The sequence below is a fragment of the Eulemur rufifrons genome, chromosome 4, assembly GCF_041146395.1.
Source record: "Eulemur rufifrons isolate Redbay chromosome 4, OSU_ERuf_1, whole genome shotgun sequence".
Taxonomy (NCBI): domain Eukaryota; kingdom Metazoa; phylum Chordata; class Mammalia; order Primates; family Lemuridae; genus Eulemur; species Eulemur rufifrons.
In genome coordinates, this window is record NC_090986.1 from 13914407 (window position 1) to 13934834 (window position 20428).

General features: G+C 35.4%; 1 protein-coding gene across 2 annotated transcripts; it reads right to left on the minus strand.

Annotated features, from left to right (window-relative positions):
* Positions 1 to 2659: 2659 nt before the first annotated feature.
* Positions 2660 to 20035, minus strand: ABHD13 (abhydrolase domain containing 13). 2 transcript variants are annotated; one of them, XM_069467033.1, is made up of 2 exons: positions 19764 to 20035; positions 2660 to 7697 (listed from the first exon to the last, which is right to left on the minus strand). In XM_069467033.1, exon 2 carries the CDS (start codon positions 7675 to 7677, stop codon positions 6664 to 6666), a length of 1014 nt encoding a protein of 337 aa, XP_069323134.1. In that variant the 5' UTR covers positions 7678 to 7697; positions 19764 to 20035; the 3' UTR covers positions 2660 to 6663. The 2 variants fall into 2 exon arrangements, with proteins under 2 accessions (XP_069323134.1, XP_069323135.1); XM_069467034.1 differs by lacking the exon at positions 19764 to 20035 and having other exon boundaries at positions 6453 to 7472; positions 7562 to 7623.
* Between the last annotated feature and the right edge of the window lie 393 nt (positions 20036 to 20428).

Sequence of the window (20428 nt, forward strand, 5' to 3'; positions counted from 1 at the left end):
AAGGAACCATGGGAACAGGGTCAGAAAAGGGAAGAAATCGAAACGGGGACAGTTACTATCACCCAGAGTAGATGTCCCATGGCAAGGGGTTCTTTGCCATCCACTGGTGGGCTCTCCTGATTTTCTGGTTTTTCTGGTCTTACCCATCAGTAACTACTGGTTACTGCGAGGCCTGTTGATCTGCACTGATCTCTGTTCCACATCTGCAATCTGTGCTCTTTGATCCTCTTTCCTGAGCTTATTTTTACCTTTGCCTCTTTCCTCTGCTCAGCTTAAGCTGGATCCCTCAAGTACCATATGGCCGGCATAATTATTGCACCTTTTAAGAGTGATGTAATTACATGGATAACTTCCAATGTTTCTACTTTAATCATTGGCTTGTGTGTTTAATATCCAGGTTTGTTGCTATTCTAGGTCTAAACCCTTAAGAAATATAAAGTATTACACTAATGGCCATTCTGGTTCTTTTTATTCTTAAAGATGGAAATGTTTGGACTAACTGTACAGTCAGTGAGCACACTCTGTATAGAAAATGTATTTAGCACTACAAGGTGGTTAGCACTGTGCTAGGTGCTATGAAAGATAGGAAAGAATCATGTGACATTCCTGTCATATCTTGGTTTGTTGCAGGAGTAAGACATACAAAAGAAAAATAAGCCAGTAGGCAATTAAGAACTGAATATAATTATCAAAATATAAAATGCTGAGTACAATGGTGTTCAAAAGGGGAGAAAACTATTGCTAGAGCTACCATGAATTTGGGTCAGGGACTCAGGGGCCTAGAGAGATGGTGGTGCTGGGGTGTATTGGATTTAGAGGTTAATGCAACAGGTATGAGGTTAGAGAGGAATGAGTTTGAGTCATGAAAGGGAAAGAACAGATACCTTTTACAACAAGGTTTAGTTTAGTTTGTGAAGGACCCTACAGACCGAGAAGTCTTACTTTGACCCATTGAGAAATGCAGCCATTGAAAACCCTTGGATAGTGAATGGCATAGAGTTTTTGACATGTTAGAACAAGGGCAATGATCAAAGAGTGGGAAGTGAAACAAGTTCCTAGACTATTTAGTTAAGAATATATGACAGACCAGGCCCAGTGGCTCATGCCTGTAATCCTAGCACTCTGGGAGGCCGAGGCGGACAGACCGTTTGAGCTCAGGAGTTCGAGACCAGCTTGAGCAAGAGTGAGACCCTGTCTCTATTTAAAAACATAAAAAAAAATATATATGACAAAAAAGGAATCAGAACACTTTGAACATAACAAGCACTCAATAAAAATGTTAACTATTATAAAGTAAATTCAAGGTAGCAGTGGAAAGGTTGGGAAAATAAATCTTACTGGAAAAAGAAACAGCAAGATCAATTTAAGAAGTATCAGGAATCACTTTATAAAGATGACTCCAAGATTTTTTGGATAAGGTTTATGAGATTAACTTCTAGATTTTCCTGCAGGAACCTACATTTAACTACTTTGAAGAAAATGGAGTTTATGGTATAATACTTCTAATGTTCAATTCAAAACCAATTTTTTGGGAGTCCTGAAGAACTCGTCCACTTGTAATTCTAATTCAACATTTCAAATCCATTACAACACAACTAAAAAATTTTCAAATTGTTTCACTGAGTAAATGAGCAAATGTATAGTTGTCCTAAATTTAGAATTGGAGACCTGGATTTAAATCTTGGTTGCATTCTGGGTAACCGTGAACATGTTACTGAACCACTGTGAACCTGTTTCTTATAAAAAGGGACTACAATTCTCAAAGTTTGTTGCAAGGACTCAATGACATTAACACATTCAACACCTGGGCTTTATACTCAGAGACAGTCAAAAAAATTTCTTCTCCTCCTCTTTCCCTTACTAAGATAGAACTATGTTCTCTAGCTAGATCTAACTGTTCATGCTTTTTAGGAAGTAACAGAATATAAAGGGAGTGCTGGAGAGTGAAATGGGAATGTGAAAAAATTTATCTTTTAAGAATAACCAATAATGATCTAAAAACTACTACACCCTGGGATTCAGGCAGGAGATCTTTCAGGGAAGTACGTAAGATGTCCTACTTGTCATCAAATCTACCCATGGGAGTTTGGGCTCCAATAAGTGAATTTTTCATCTCCACTTTCAGGGGATCATTTAAGGTTCATCACACACTTCCTGTTATCCAACTCATTCTGACACTATCCAAGCATGCAAGTTTCTTGTTAGGCAAAGTGAACTATAGACCCCTACAAGCTGATTTAATCATCCGAAACCATTAACTAAAATACAAACGAGAAAAAAAGATGACAGAACTTTTTGAAAAAGTACTTCATGAAATCTGAAGGCGACATAAATAGTTAAAATGTATTCATTCTTATACTCATTTAACTAAAGAAATGCATTGGGGCCTAGTCATTCACCAGAGGTTCATATATAAAAAAGTTTTAATATTAGCCTAAATTAAATGTATGTAGGAGGATAATACTATTGGGGAAGTAAACATAACCCTAACTTGTATTTTTTATCCACACCACTACTAAAATAAAATTCATTAATTTCAGAGAAAATTCAGGAATTTTATTTAACCATTAAGGAAACTTTAATGTCCTACCATAAAATTTAGATTAATGAAAATATTTTTTTAAAAAAAGACTGAATACAAACTATCTTAAGACATTAATCAAACTTTTAATGTACCAATTTATTGCATATGTCAGTACAGAAAAATAGAAAGTATATTTTAAAAGAAATTTATTGTAAAAAACCAAATGTAAATGTTTGCTTGCCATAGTTAGCACACAATGTACTATAACATTCAAATTTGAGTTATAAAATTTTATTACTGCTTCAAATAAAATATGGCAAATAACAAAAATATGATTTACATTATGAAACTGGATTAACTTATTTTATCCGGAACATACTTGAATATGTTGAAAACAACTTAGATTTTCTGTATATGCTGTACTGACAGAAATTGTTATAAATTATGTTAAACACACACTCACCTGTTACATATATATGGCACTTTTAGTAAAAAAGTGTCTCATACATAGTCCTACTTTTAAACTACATTTTAAAGATACAAAATATAAATGGAGGTATATTTGTGCCATTTGGCAAAAATGTGTTGACTAGTATTAGGATGACTGCATTTATTTCACCATACAAATGAATATATTATTTCTGATAAGCTAAGATGATGTGCATATATGGTAATAATAAACAGAAGTGCATTTCATTTTCTACCCTATGAATTTAAAAAATAGATGTCTGTGCTCTGTCATTTCCATCTTTACCTGAGTAATACACACGTACACAAGTTTAAGTGGATAATCGAAAACGGTCATTTATGACAAATTTTTCCTTTCACAGTTTTTAAAAATATAATTTTCAAACATAATAGGAAAAAGGGAGAATGGAAAGATCAATGGGAGATATCAGTATCTCAATCATGACACCTAAATAAAAAAGTGACTTCTGTGACATCCTTTTTAAAAGTTTACCTTATTACCCCTATCCTCAGGAGGGAAGGGTCTCCACAATATAAACTAGTCTTAAGCTGTCTGAGATTGCAAGATAATTTATATAAAATTGAATATGGCCTTCATTCTTTAATTTCCCCAAACCTATTCTCCCCAAGCTGAATCTTACAAACATAAGAACGGAATATGTAAGCATTAGACGGCATGAATTCTCAGTAAGTATTACAATATTACTCCAGTGACATATTACCAAAGCTGCAATTTGTGTAAATCAAGTGTCTGTAGTTCATCATAAATTTAAGCTGCCCTGTAACAAAATTCAGAACGCCACTTTTATGAAAACATCAATTTTACAGTCAAAAATGTAGGGTAGTTGCAATGTCAGGTGCCCCAGTTGTTAGAAATGCTTTGCCCTTCAAATGTTTTATTTTGTACTAAGTTTCCTTTTCACCAATCTCATCAGTTAATTATACCTATTTCTAAATTTAAGAACTGAGTCACATTTTCCTTTCTAGTTGTTTCTTTCCTGTTAGAATTCTTTTACCTGCCACAAATTATTTCTTCTCTTATTTTGCAGTATTCTTTTTAGGATCCTTTTTATAATTTATCAGTTCCCTTCTACTCCCCAGTAAGCCCCTTTAAGATAATGGAATTTGGATTTTATTCTAAATGAATTGTATCTGGCCATATTTAAGATCATTCTAGGATTTCCAAATTTATAGTAGCTTAACAACTTAATAAAATTCATTTATAAACTCCTATAGCTGCTATTATATAAATGAACCAAAAATTAATAAACAAGATGCATACATTGACTTCCATTCCCACAAGCAATGAGTTCAAAATGAAGTGACTCTTGAAGTCACGTTTTACTAAGGCCAAGAGCTTTGGCCACAAATTCAGAGATGTTTTAAAAAATGATGCCAAGGGCTTCATGGACCCCTGATAATAAGAGTTCGTTTTCCACCCCCTTCCCATTAAAGGAAATAGTCTCTAATACAAAAGCTAGTAAAGAAATATGTACTACAACCCTGGACAGAGCCTCTGCCCTTTGCTGCAGAAAGAAAGGCTCCTTAACCCTAAGAAGAGAGTGAAGGTAGGAGATGGTACACAAATACTCTACAGCTTTTGAAGTCCTGGCTTAAAAGAAAAAAAATTGTTTATAAACCTGGAGTATTTAAAAAAAAAAAAAAGGCAGCATAAAAGCAAAATACCGATGAAGAAAGAGCTTTTGTACTTCATCTGCATATTTACAACTAAAGTTGATAAATTCCTCCATAGCGTAGACTAATTTACATGAAAAAATAAGGTACTTTGTAAACTTTAAAGAATGATACAATATAAGGTATGCCATGTAATCTCATGTCTAAATATACATTTTTGATATTTTCTTTTTAATACATTAATATTTAGAATAGTCATTCTACATAGCAACGGGCTGACAAGATGAAAAGTAGCCTTTAATTGTGGTGAATTTACACATACAAAATACACCTTCCATGATATGCGCTACCAACTCATTTTAGAAAGCAAGACTTTTTACAATTAATAATTTATAGAAAAACATTATTCTTTAGAAATCATACTTGCTGTAATTTATTTTTTCTAAATACTGGCATAAAGTGAATGATAAGAATGCTATTTGGCAAAAGTATTTCTAGCCCTATCTCCATGGAAAGAGTTTTAAATTAAGGTCAAGATTATTGACTCATTATTTCTCTTTGCTAGTTGCTTGCAGAAATCCAATAAAGATAGCTAAAATATTCAAAATATTGTATGTTAAAGCTGACAATAATATACAAAGCTAAATTACATCTAATTTTTGAGGATTGTTTGAAACAACTTGGCATAATTATGCCTCATAGCTTATATTTTTAAGGTAAATCCTGCAGGTTTCAATGGGGCCTTTTGTTTCTAAGTAAGATTTTTCTTACTCTTATATTTCTAAATACTACTTCCCACCTACGGCCATTTAATTGTTAAATGTGGTTAACAGGTTCTGTGTTAAAAAGCTCCAGAATCCCTTCATTCCCACATTCTTACATGTAAAATTTTTAAATAAATAAGACTTCCTAAAACTGTCTTTTGATGTAGGAGTTCTATGTCACAACAACTGGAACATTAAAACCGAGACCATAGGTTTTTTTTTTTTTTTTTTGGTTTTGTAATTTTTATTGTCAAAAAGTCCAGTAAGTAGTATCTTGCCTTTGGTGGGTTAGATATAACTAGATGGGACTCAAAAATCAAATGTAAGAATTTTTGTAAAATAGTATGTACAACATGTAATGATAAGACTTCCTAATTTAATTCTTAAGCGGTTCTAATCTTCACTATGACTGTTATTAGTGGTTCAGCTGTAGACTTACAAAACTGACAGAAGCTAAAATTCTCTTTGCCACCAAAATTACAAATGTTAAAAAGTTCCAATATGCACATCAAAGCTGCAATAAAATCTTAAATTTCTATTTCTAGATGCCATGATCTAGACTGTACCTAACAAAAACTTGGTACATTTATATTGGAAACAGGATCCCATTTATTTGTAAGAAAAAGCTGGATCTCAGCATTCACCAGAGCAAAATTTGATGGCAACCTGTACATAGGCCTCAATTTCACTTCTTGCCAAAAGCAAAATAAGAGTTTACATAAAAATAGATATAACCCAGGTAATCATATACAACAGTATATGACCAGTGCTATTTACATTTAAAATGTTGCATTGCATAATTCAAGGAATAAAATACCATCATGCATTTCATTTTAACTGTAAGTTGAAAAATGCAATTACAGAACTAAGTTTGCTTACCATGATTGTCCCAATATTTACTTAAGAAATAATACCCAAAGGTTTCTTGTTTACATATCTCCCTCCACACCCAACTATTAATCTGCATAACATAGATTATACCACTTTTGCAACAAGAAACTTTTGAATAATCTCTATTATATTGAAAAAATTAAACTAAAGATATGAATACATAACCACATTGAAAGTTATGATGAAAATGTATGAAATAATTCCAAGAATTAGTTCTTCAAATGTAAAAAACTATTCGGATCATCATAAAGGACCACGGAAGTCCTTTCAAAGTTTAATGTCACTCTTCAGACAAGTACAGACACAACACACTTCTAAAAGAAACATTCTTTATCATTCTGCACAAATTAAAATAGAATGCATTAATCAAAAAGGGAAACATTATATTATCGTTACATTAGATGAAGTTTTTGCCATTTCTTCAGGAGAATGACTCTTTATTACTTCTTTGATGAACTGTTCAAGTGCAGTGAAATAGCCTTGGCACTGCCATGTATCGTTGTGAGTCCCATCTGGAAAAATGGCTAATCTCTTAGTCCGAGATGGGGAGAGTTCATAAAGTTGCTTCATCATTACTGGTGGAATTAATTGGTCAGAGAGTCCAGAGATGAAAAGAGAAGGCATTCTGCATTGAGAAATTTTTCTGTAGGACAAAAATTTATTTTTGTAGCACCATAAAGGAAGGTAACGCATTGGAAAGAATGAAAATAAAGTGCTGGCCATATGCGGTATGCTTAAAAATGTGTTCTCCACCATAATGGCTGAAATCCTATGTGAATTTTCAGAAGCCAAATGAATAGCCACTGCTCCTCCCAAGGAACGGCCAAAAAGAAAAATTTTTGTTTTATCAAGGTCAGGTCTAGTCATCACATAGTCTAACACAGCTTCAGAATCTAGGTAGAGTCCTTCTTCACTTGCTTCTCCTTCACTTTTTCCATATCCTCGATAATCAACCAGCAACAGATTAACTTTGAGGTTAACCAACATAAGCAATGCATTTGGTAACCTGTGACCTATGTTGCCTGCATTCCCATGAAAATAAATTATAGTTGGGGAATAGGGTGAATTGTCTCCAGTGTACCGTATCAAAATAAGATTCAGACGTACTCCATCTTTGGTTCTGATGAAAATGTTTTCATGTGGAATACCAGTGGGCATGGGAACATAAAGGCGTGAAGAGGATGGTTGTTCTGGAAAATAAAGCAATACATCCTGGAATTTATATAGAATACCTGCTATTGATATGAATATTAACAAAAGTAAGATAATGCCTCCATACAGATGAAAAGTCACTATTAAAGGTAAAAGAGAAATACGGCAGAGAGCCCAAGACCATGAAGCCAAGGCTATTAGCCATCTTTCAACAAAGGTCCACAACATCCAGGACTTTTCCATTGTAGCTCTCTGTAAGTACCCTAGAGAGAGAGAAAGAGAGAGGGAATATCAATAATTAATTCAACACATATCTATTATTTTAAAAGTAAAATTCATGATATGATAAACTATAACACTAAGCCACATTTAATGTTGAATGTGGTAATAGGTTCAATCCATCCACGAAACTGGTTGCTGTAACTCCCCTTGTACTTTCCATTCTCAATAGTCTCCTTTCTACTATATTTCTCCACTGCCGTATTTATGAAACACAAATACTTATCACATATTCTTCTTTTAAAAAGTGCTTATTTACTGCCAAGCACCTTCATTCATGTGTTCTCACTGATGTGAGAGAAAAATAAGTTGATGCTATATTCCCAGGTTTTTAATGAGGAAACAGAGGCTCAAGGGCGTAAGTGTACTGGCCATCACTCCAGCTCCCAGGGGAGAAGAGCCAGGAGGCAAGCAAGCCTGATTCCAGACCCCATGCTACATTTACTGTTAAGCTATATATGTCTAGGGCAAATTTTATTAAAGAAGTAGTTAACAATTCTAACCCAACAAGAACAATCTAATATAACTTACTGTCAACTTTCTTTCTTATACTATAGAAAAAAATTATAACTAAACAAACTAGGGTAAGAAATAATAATGAAAATCTTCCCCTCTACCTGGAGATTTTCACAGCTAAACTTAAATAACTTATTTAAATTAACCACTCGATTCTGTTATTGTGTTATTTTTAAGAAAAAGTTTAATGATTTGTCTTTCACATCTGATTAAATATAAATTTCAGATTTCTAGTGTCATGAGATATGCTCTTTTATATCACCCTTATTGCAGTTTCATATCATGGAGTCAACACAGATTGCTAAGAGGTACTAATATGGCAATAACTACTTGGGGAATAAGTGTGAAACAAATGCACAGAAATTCTCTGAGAAGCAGAGATAAATGACAACAAAACGACTTCCTAGAGAGAAATTTTTAGAAGATTACTGAAAAATATAACTAATAAAAAGAAAATGAAGAAAAACTACCAAAAGACAATTTTTTTCTGTTATCAAAAAGTTTATACATGTCTTAAAAAGGCAAAAAGGGCCTGTATACACTTTGCCTTAAAAAGTCAAAAGGATGTCAAGGTAGGAGGATCACTTCAGGCCAGGTGTATGAGACCAGCCTGGGCAAGATAGCAAAATCCATCTCTACAAAAAATTAGCCAAGCTGGTAGTCCTAACTACTCAGGAAGCTAAAGCAGAAGGACTGCTTGAGCCCAGGAATTTGAGGCTACAGAGAGCTATGATGGTGCCACTGCACTCCAGCCTGATGACAGAGAGAGACCTTGTCTCTTTAAAAAAAAAAAAAAAGCAAAAGAACTGAGATATGTCACAAGCGTTCTTACGCACTATTCAACTACTTACGCTTATTTACCAAATTATTTTAAATGCTAAATATCCTTTTACTTACCAAATTACTATAAAGAAGTTATCCTTAATGTTAACAAATAAATGCTAATGACTGATTTAAAAAAACTGTATTCCACATAATCAGCTAAAATATGTGGCATTTCAGTATATATCAAATTAGATTTAAATATCAAAAAGACATCATAAATTCAAGTTAAATTTGATTGGTTATAAAGACAGTAAGTTGGATGATTTAATAAATTTGATTTTCACTATTATTTCACTAAACACAGACTTTACTTGAATTCTTATTCAAATGAATTTTTTGAACATGAGCCAACATAGCATTTGTTTTGGTTTCCCAGAAATCAACACTGCCACCCAGTGGTAGCAAGTTTTATTACTGAGCACTACAAGCAATCCAGAGAGAAGCAACACACGGAAGGTAAAATAAAAATCTGAACTTAAACACCACAATATAAGCAATACCTGAACCTGTAGGTGTTAAAACTGGCTAAAAATTACATTAAAAGAAGTTACAGTATAGAAACCAAACACTAAGCCTATTATATTGAATTATTTCATTGTTTTATAATTTACCATGGTTATTTGTCAACAGCTTAAATTAGGCAGGGCTAATTTATGCTCCTCCTTTGTAGTAAGGTTAAGTCCCAACTACGTATCTGGTCACTTAAATTTCTCATCTGATGTTTAGCTAACTTTATTTTTTTAAAGTACATGTGATACATGATTGATTTTAGTTTTTGCCCAGAAACTGTTCTGGAGAAATTTGAAAAAACACTGGCATTAACTTTATATATCGAAATAAAATAATTTTACTTTTTGTGTAATAATTAGGATTAACAAGGGTTAGGATCTAGTATAAATGTGTGTATATATATTAATACATATCAGAGCACTGCAATGTTTGGTAATTAACATAGTACTTCAGATACTTAGTGAAAAATATCAAAATTTAACTGTTTTTTCATAGATAAGCCAATCATTTATGACAGACGTATCAAAGACGAATTATTCAAACATCATTTATTTGGTGAATAGGAAAGAACACTTTAAAATTCCATCACCCTTAAAATGTTTGCTGTATCACATACTTCCCGAATAACTTGTATTTATCATCTATGATTCCAGTCTGGATTTCCTTTTCAGTAGAATGAGAATTTTAAAAATACTTATTACATATAGGGTTGGTCAGTCATATCAAGTAAAATTAATAATAAAAGCATTTATAAATGCTATATATATGTTAACTTTATTTGCTTAGTGACTAGTATTTCTGGCTTTACTATGACTTTCTTAACTGTGTTCTGCTCAAATTAGTTCTTATTTAAAAAAAATATTATAATACCAGATAAAATACAAAGTTCCAAATACATGAATAAAGCATATTTTTAAATTTGAACCTTATATTGACATCTGTATAAATTTATATAATTAAGATTTTCAACTACTGAACTCTGAAAAGTTCTTTTTGTTTTAGTAGCCTCTAATTTCTAATTTCAGCAAACAATACTGAATTTAAATCTATAAGGCTAGGAACTGTGTTTCTTTTTTTCACTACAGTATGTCTAATGAATACTACAGCACTTTACATACACTCAAGACTAAAAATGTTTTTTAAATAATCTAGTAACATATCAGAATTATTACATTTCTAAGAACACAAAAGTATTCTGAGTGGTAGGCACATATGTTTAAAATTGGACATGAGAAAAACTGTTATATTTGTTTGGGTCTATTACTGGTTAGGAATAATAAGAAATAAACTTGCAGTTTTTCAGAAAACATCCCTGAGAAGTCACTATGTTTGCAAACATAATCTTACAATGGATTGTTACACTAAGGAAGTCAGAATAAAAATCAATTCATTTCTAGTAATATCAAATCAACATCAATTTTAAGAACAGCTTAATAAAAACTGTTCTGGGGCGTGTGTCTCTTCTCTTTAATATAATCTGATATATTGGTGGTTTTGAATGAGAATTCCACTCACAGACTGCCTTATTTTTACTTAACCTAACTTGCCAATAATCAATGTTCCCTGTATCATTATCTCCACCTTAAAGATGCTCTTAAACGAACTGGGACAAGTGAACAATATTGGGAAGGATTTTTTATTTACTAAATTTGCTGAAACTATCAGCAAAACACAATCACTATGAGCCATCTGCTGAGATGTAAAAACAACTTCATATAGACCCAGGTATTATGATAGTGAATGAAAATGAAGACTGCCTCCAATAAAGTCGACTGCACAGGTCCTACAGCCAGCATTATGCGAGTTTTCTATTTATTTTGTCAAAAAATTAGGGTGAGTAAAGAGTTAACAAAAACTTTCTCCTTCTCTGTATAAAAAAATGACCTCTTCTTAACCTTCTAGTACTGTTTCCCTGGAAACCTGATAAAGATGGGATATTAGCTGTTTCTAAACAACATTGTTTGTAGTAAAAATGACTTCTATTGGTGAGCTACATTTAGACTGACGGTCTGGACAGTAAGCAGGGCTATTTATGCCCAGTGGGAAGCATAAATAGGGGCTTCTCTGACTGGGACATGACTTGTAATTGGCTTGCCCTTTGCTGAGTCCTGGATGCTATGCCCATGTGCTGTTAGAAGAGACACTGTGTCCCATGGAGCATGAAGCAGCTAAGCCAGGGTGGTGCTCACTCCCACCTGTCTGTCATCTTTCCACTAGACCTGAGCTATCATCACCAGGCAACAATATACCTGACACTGACATGCTGGGTTTTCCATCTTTTTTTTCAACAAAGCAGAGAGACAGTGGTTCATGGTATGGGTATTGGGTCTTGTAGGAATGCCCAGCTGAGCGACAGACCAGAGCTGCTGGTCACGCAGAATGAGAGAGGCAATTAAGTACGTACTATGAGGCAAGACATTTATGAAATGTGTCATCAGAAGAGATGGATTGATTATTTGTCAGGTTCTTCTGCATGTAAAATGCATTTGCTCACAACATCTTAGCACCATAAAGAATCCGGAGAAATGATGAGTTTAATATACTCAATAGTTAAAGTTTATACTAATTAGAAGGGTTGCTTAGTGAGAGAGAACATAAGACCTATTCTGTGTGGAATAAAAACATAGTCAACCAATAACCTTTCATCTTCCATTCTTCTTTTACATCATTACTGCATATTTTTAACCTTATGCCTACATCTTAAATTAATACGTGACATCCCCATTTCTCAATTCTGCCTTTGCCATACTACCAGATCTGATCTCACAGGTCAAACATCTCTAAAACCCATCAATCTGTGGCTTTAACCACCTCCAGTAACTCCTTAACCACTTTCTGAGAATTTGATGAGTGAGTTCTCATAATGATCTTTCATTAAAAAATACCCTCACTTATAAATAAATCCAGTGGATCTTTCTACACACACTGCAATACTCCACCACCCCCAAGTGACATTCACCATTGAATTCCTCTTCTAGCTTACAGTATAATACTCAAAATTTCTGTTTCTCTCTGCCCTATCCCCCCAAGAGTAGGTATTTTCCAAGGTCTCATCCACTGTCTTTTAAATTACTACGTTCTTTCCCTCAGTGATTTCATTCCATTTCATGACTCCAACTATCACACCTGTGTATGAATTATTCCCTATCTACAAGTCTATTCTTCATCTATTAATACAATCTCAATTTACCTGGTCCTCAAATACCTGATGCTTCAATGACATCTCAAACTTATCCAAAACTACACTCATCCTCCTCCCCACCTAACATTTTACACGCTTTATATTAATTACGAACAAAGAAACACAGTGTGTAAACAAATACATTTTTTAAAAAGCATGGGTCTTTGAAGCCCAATATTAGTATGTAGACTAGAACTTAATTATGTGTTGCAGTATCAAAAATAGTCATTAATTATGTATTATAGTATAAAAAACATGTACCTTATTATAACATAAACTGGTCTTGTATTAATATTTAAATGAAAAACACTGACCTTAGAAATAATTTTTGTGCTTTCTTTCTAAATGAAGTGGTTTGAGGTGTCACATTGATATCAGTGAGCACGTCTCAAGAGATAATCTATTGAAAGCACCACTAATCTTTATTATAATGTACTATATAGACAAATAAGATTATGATTGTTTTCCTTTTAAAAGAATGGTTTTCAAGTATCAGCAACATCCTGATATGCTGTATAAGAACTCTGATCATATGATATAACTTAACAGATATGGTAATAATCATCTTGAGAATTTCATAGTCCTAACTTGTTATAATCACCTTTAGTGTTCTGTATGCTTCCTGTCTCTAAATTTAAGCCCATTATAGGTAAAGAATAAACAATTTAAGACTAAAAATTAAAAAAAAATTTAAATCTGTAAAGGTCTCAGATCACCTTGTTCCTAACAATATTAGCTGAATAACTCAACTGAGTGAGTGATGGCCACGCTCATCTGATCTCTACTAATCATCTCATGTGCTCCCTCATTTATGTACTTGGAAAATCACAAATAGTTCATTTTTAAGGAAAACTAATTTAAATAACTATTTTATAAACTACTGCTTTAGAAGAGATCAACATCAAAGTTACACCCACCCCCAATGATATCAGTCCTCAGAATACCACTGTAGACCCCCAGGGGGTTATCAAACCCAGTGTGGACCACTGAAGCAGTCCCATAGTTGCTTTCCCAGCCTCTTCCCAAAGAGATGGTCACCACATTCTGATGCATCCTACTATATTATTTCAAGATTAAAGACAATGCCACAAATAATATGGGTAGACACCTGCTATGTGAATCACAGTGCTTAGGCACTGTAGACAATTTTCAAATGATAAATGTACCATAACCCTTGCTCTCAAGTAGCTCATGATCTACTCAGTAGCCCTCAAGCAACTCATGAGCTACTCAGAAGACACATATGGACATAAATAACTGGACATGTCTAACATAAGTTCATTTAATTATAGAGACAAAGAAAAATCAAATATAGCCAAAGAACATTAAAACCTTAACTATGTGTCCTTTACAACATAATTTTAGTAATCTCTGGATTTCATCAAGCTTGATTACTTACAGAAACCTAGTGGAAACGTACACAAATTTTTAAAAAACAGGACGAAGCACAACTCCAGGGTTAAGAATCTCTTACTTGCCATCAAACAGCTGTCTATGCCACTTATTTTTATGCATGTAACAAAATTTTTCACAGGAACTGGAAGTATTCAGCATAATCCAAATGAATACTTGTAAGGATAGTGTAGAAGAAATCAGAGCAGTTAAACTGGATGAACTTTAAGGACCCATAGAAAGATATCAGAAAGATTCTGATATCTTACCTATGCCAGTGGTTCTCAAAAGGTTGTCACAGACTCCTGGGGGTACCCAAGACGCTCTAATGGAGTCCATGAGATCAATATTATACTCATAATAATACTAAGACATTATTTATATTTTCACCATTTGACATTTGCACTAACGATGCACAAGCAATGATGGTCAAAACTACTGACACCTTTGCAAGAATCAAGGCAGTGGCACCATGTGTTGAGGTCACCGTATTCTTTATCACCATGAACTCACAATAAAAGAGGGGGAAAAGCCAGTTTTATTTAAGACTGTCATCAAAGAAGCAGTAAAAATTATTATATTTCAAACAACGAATACACATTTTTTTAACATGTGTGACAAGGGTGTGACAAATGGGAAGTACACATAAAACACTTGTGCTGTATATTGAAACACAATTAATTGTGAGCTGAACTAGCTGCTTTCTTTAGGTGACATTTTTATTTAAAAGAACAATAGACAAACTATAGTGTTTGGCAGACATTTTCTAGAAAATGAATGAAGTTGCCAATAGCTCCCCAACAATAAGAGACTTTTCGTATGTCATTGTGTTGGTAGTAATATTAACATGTGTGATTTTTTGATAGTCTAGTAAATGAGTCACCATTTGGAAGAATGTGCACAACTCAATAAACCAATATATTCCAAATGACCAATGAATGATGCCACAAAATTAGACATGAGTAAAAAAATCCATTATAAGATAAAACAACAGATCTTAATATAACAGAGAAAAAACTTCTTTGATACAGGTTTCAGATGGCATGAAGTAAACAGACCTGTAAGGAATGACCACTGTTGAGTGCTGGAGTAATATCATGGAATATCCACAATTCTTTGAGGAGACTATTACTGTAATACTCCTCCCTTTACAACTACAAATGTGTATTAGCCTGATTTTCTTCATGTTTCACTAAAGAGCCTGAATGCAAAAATATATGGTAACTGCATATCTTCTATTAAGCATACATTAAAGATATTTACGAAATATTTACGAAACCAATGCCATACTTTTTTCTGTAACTGTGGTTATTTCACACAAAAATTTATGTTAATATGTAATGCACTTATTACTATTACTTTAAAATGAATTATTTTATAAGTTCCCAGTTTTAATTTCTAACATAACAAACATCTGTATAACCTATCTATACAAAAACTCTTTCAGGACCTCAATAATTTTTTTAAATGTAAAGAGAGCCTGGTGCAGCGGCTTCTGCCTGTAGTTTCTGCTATGTGGGAGGCTAAGGCGGGAGGATCAGTTGAGCCCAGGAGTGGGAAGCTGCAATGAGCCAGTGACCTATGACAGTACCACTGTACTCCAGCCTGAAAGACAGAGCAAGACCATGTGTCTAAAACAAACAAACAAACAAACAAACAACAAAGGGGTCTGAGACCAAAAAGTTTGAGAACTACTGTTCTATACTAACTATATAACATTACTGCATTTCTCCCCAGAGACTTGTTTCCTTCAAATTAAGAAAGCTGCATTGGCCGGGCGCGGTGGCTCACGCCTGTAATCCTAGCACTCTGGGAGGCCGAGGTGGGCGGATCGTTTGAGCTCAGGAGTTCGAGACCAGCCTGAGCAAGAGCGAGACCCCACCTCTACTAAAAATAGAAAGAAATTATATGGACAGCTAAAAATATATATAGAAAAAATTAGCCGGGCATGGTGGCGCATGCCTGTAGTCCCAGCTACTCGGGAGGCTGAGGCAGTAGGATCGCTTAAGCCCAGGAGTCTGAGGTTGCTGTGAGCTAAGCTGACGCCACGGCACTCACTCTAGCCTGGGCAACAGAGTGAGACTCTGTCTCAAAAAAAAAAAAAAAAAAAAAAAAAAGAAAGCTGCATTACATTTATTTAAATCCTTTGTACATCATATTATAAATATATTTAAGGTTCTTTACCCAGCAATATTTAATCCAAAACTTAAAAATAAAGAATAACAACTTGAATATATCAAAAATTAAAACTCAAACTATGGGAGTGGATACATTTTTACTGCCCTAATAACTAGGAGAATAAACTACACAAACTGTTATTCTATCACAGATAACATTTTAGCACAGATAAAACTACATTTGAATAAAAGTCTGAAGTGCCCCACAAATTAAATTCTGATTTTTTTTTTAATTACAAAAGTTTACATTGCATTGTACATTTGATTTACTGATTCAGTCAATAGCAAACGGTCTTTGAAAACTACAAAAAATGTTTTTACCTATAGGTGAATTGAATATGCATTTCCCCAAAACAATTTGGTAAAAGGCTAAACAATTTTAAATACAATTAAAAAGTCCTAAATCATAAATATACTATTATTTTTTTTAAAGGTCCTTAAGTTTGTCATAAATTGATAATCTTAGAAACAGCTTGTTTAAAAATAAAAACTGCTCATACATTAAAAGAAAATACCTATACGGGCAGAACAATGTGTAGGTTTGAGTGAAGACTGTAAGTAGAAAGCAAGTTCATGTGTCATTGCTGACAACCACATCACAGGAGAAAATGAGGACCCCAGGGTGCTTATTAATTACTCTGGAGCAATTCACAGCTTCCAATCACATTTCAAGTAATATAGAACTCAAGATTCAATATTCTTACATCAATATATCTCCTTTTCTGCTAAGCACTGGGAAGTTAAGAAACCATGCCAGCTGCACAGCTGAAATGGAAACACAAATAGCGGCTATCAATGTGTTGGAGACACCACAGAATGAATTATCCATTTCCCTGATGGTTACCCACATGCCATCAATAATGAAAAAGTGAGTATTAATAGTCCTCTGGGACAAATCAACAGTAACTGCCTATGGAGACGTTGAATAATAACTGAATAGTTCAGAGAGCATTTTAAACTGGGATTTAAATCCACATGAGCAAGTACCTCAAAAATTATACTAGACAGCAACTTAGTAGCATTTTTGTGCTTTCCCCTTCTTGAAGCCTGAAAGATTTGGCAAATAGAGTCAACTTTGACAGAGATTACTGTCATTATGGAAGCCAATCACAATTTGTTCTGAGATTATAAATATCCGAAATGGTTTAAAAAAAAATCCACAAGCCTAAAAATGTGACTAGTGATGTCAGAATTTAGACTGATAATGAAGTTCACCAAGTTTCCAACTTATGAACGGGCAATTTTCTAAAACTTTACCTATAAACCAGATGGATAAAACTAAGAATTTATTTTCTTGTATAAAACCAATGTCACAGAAGTAGCTAGATTTTCAGGCTAGCTCATAAATGCACGTAGCTCATGTCCTGGAAATACACTTTTTCAAGGGATTTCAGCAGAATGTACTGTTGTTAAAGGAGTTAAGATCATGTGAAACAGCAACATAAAATAATGTATTATGAAGTCTGTCATTTGAGGAAAAAAATCTTAATTAGAAGAATTACAAGAACTAGAGCCTTTTTTAGGTCTACTCAAGTAAGGGTATTTATGGGCTTTAGATTTTCCTGAGGCAACAAAACAAGAATTAAAAAGATTTCAGAAGCCTTGAGTAATAATTAAATAGATTCTAAATTAATGAAAACAGAGAAACAGAAATAGATTCCTCTGCGATAAGTAACAAGAGAGGGAAGATCATAGAAAAATGTTTGATTTAACAGTTTCCTATACCTATCACTAAGTAATATTGTTGGCTTAGGACAACTTGGTTAGTAAACTCCTATATTCAGATGGCCCTCGACGTGCCTAAGAAGACAGCAGCCAGTGTGCTGAGAGCTACCTGTAGGTCCAGAAGCAGCCTTGCTTTCATCATTCCAAATTAACTACCAATGGAAGGTGGTGTGTGTGGTACAGTGGAAAGGAGACTGTTTTGGGGAATGGTCTGTTAATAGCTAGGTAGCTTTTTCCAACTCACTTAGCCTCTCTAAATATATATTTATTCACATGTGAAAGGAGGATGAAAGACTTAATTGAAATACTGTTGAGATCAAATGTAATAATGTTAATAAATGCAGCTACTTCTATGAGACAAAATTTTACCTACTAGAGCAGAGTAAGTGAACATAAGTACAACCAAAGTCCAACTAGTCTTGGATTAAATAAATAATGGATATGATTCACTAGAAGCGACCGAATAAGGCAATGCCTACATTTCTGTCAAAACCAAGCTCAGGTAGATCTTCCAGAAATCTTTCCCTGGTTCCCTACTCCCTTCTGCCAACCATTCCATATTCTGTAATTTGTGCAAACTTATGCGGTGGCACTTACTATCACAGGGTAATTAACCTGCTTACATAGCTTGTGAGTTCCTTGATGACAGTGACTTACTTCATCCTACTCAACTCTGTATTTTCAGTATATAGCCTTAGGCTATAGTAGGCACATAAAAAGTCTCGATTAACAATTACTGAATTGAGCAGTTGATGTCTTAGGTAGGATAATCATTACACTAGCACTAAATGGACAATCAGGAATTCCTATGTAGAATAAAATTTAATATTTTAGTCAAAGATATGTGATTAACCTATCCTGCACACAAATATTAATAAACGGCAAAAAAAAAAAAACACCCAGGAGAGGATCAATGAAAATCAAACAATAAAAATTAAAGCCAATATACCCTTGTCTCTTTCTACTCAATTACTGTTACATAGCAAATACAAGTAAAACAGCTGTTAAATGAGACTTATTTTTAGTTATGATAACTTGGGCAATAATACAAATAATGAATTTTACATAAAATAAACGTTGACGAAAATCTATAGCAAACTGACTTCAATGGTATGCGGTGCTCTCTTGATGTTTCTTAAAAACCCCAGAACTTCCTGCCATGGTATTCGCAGACCTAAACCTGTTACTAGAGGTGACTAAATCAGACCACTTCATCCCTCTAATCTTAGTAGGTAAGGTTTTTCTATTTTACTTTTCATCTCTGTGTGGGAGGGTGGGGTGAGGAGGGCTCAATTTTAAGGATCACAGGTTTCTACACATTATTGGAAATACAACAGGCATATAACATTAAAAGCGTTTCAGGTTCCAGAAACAAAATGATACCAGACAAGCCATTGGTAATAACCGCATTTTAGTTTCCAAACAGGTATGTGGTTTCTGTTTGTTTTCCCTGCCAGCGAGGCGACGGAAAAGCAGGGTCAGGGCGACCGACACCGGCTGCTGCCCAGGCAGGCACAGCGCCCGGGGCCGGGTCCCGCACAGCCCCGGCGCGCGGCCCCCGCACGCCTCCCCAGGAAGCCGCTGGGGCCCCGCGGCCTCTTCCCGACCTCCCGCCAGGGCTTCGTGCCCACCGTGAGGAGCCGGCGGCTGCCCGCGACCCTCCTCGAAGGCGCGGAACCGGCGCTCGGGCTCCACGGGACTCGGCGTCTCCGGGCCGCACTTACTCAGACTTGCTGGCAGGCTGCGCAGTCGGCCGCGGGCACGAAACCGGGCGCCGCGCAGCAGCGTCCCCCCGCGCCGCCTCCGTCGCTCCTCATCGTCCTTCCCCAGCAGAGGGGCCGCTGCCGTCGCCACGGTCTAGCCGGAGCTCGTACGGCGCGACTCTCAGCTGCTCCACTTCCGGCCCCCGCTCGGGTGTCCCCGACAAATGCCCCCGCCGGCTCCCACATAACCTGTTCTCCGTCTTCCTTCCCCGAGTGGGAACCCTACCCCCACTCCCGAACATGCGCAGAAGCCACGGTCCGGGAAGTACCGCGACGGTGGCTCGGACGGAAAAGATACCTCAGCGGCCTTGGGCTCCGCTTCCAGCTCTGCAACTGGAGGATCCTGGCCTCTCACCCTCCTCCGAGCGCTGGGAGGCCCTCCGGTTCCGCACCCGAGGCCTCCGGTGCGAGGAGGAGTCGGACCCCGGGCCGACCTGGAGCCAGTGACCTCGGGGAGCTCACCAGATCTTTCTACAAGACACAGTTTTTACAGAAGAAATTGATAGGGTTGTTAGGGGTGTCGCAGTGAGTTCCAGGATTTAAAGCGATTCCACAGCTGTTTTTCTCTTTTTATCTCTGTCAGAGTGGATGTCAAGGCAAGGGCGGATGCAAGGTTTTTGAGGCCT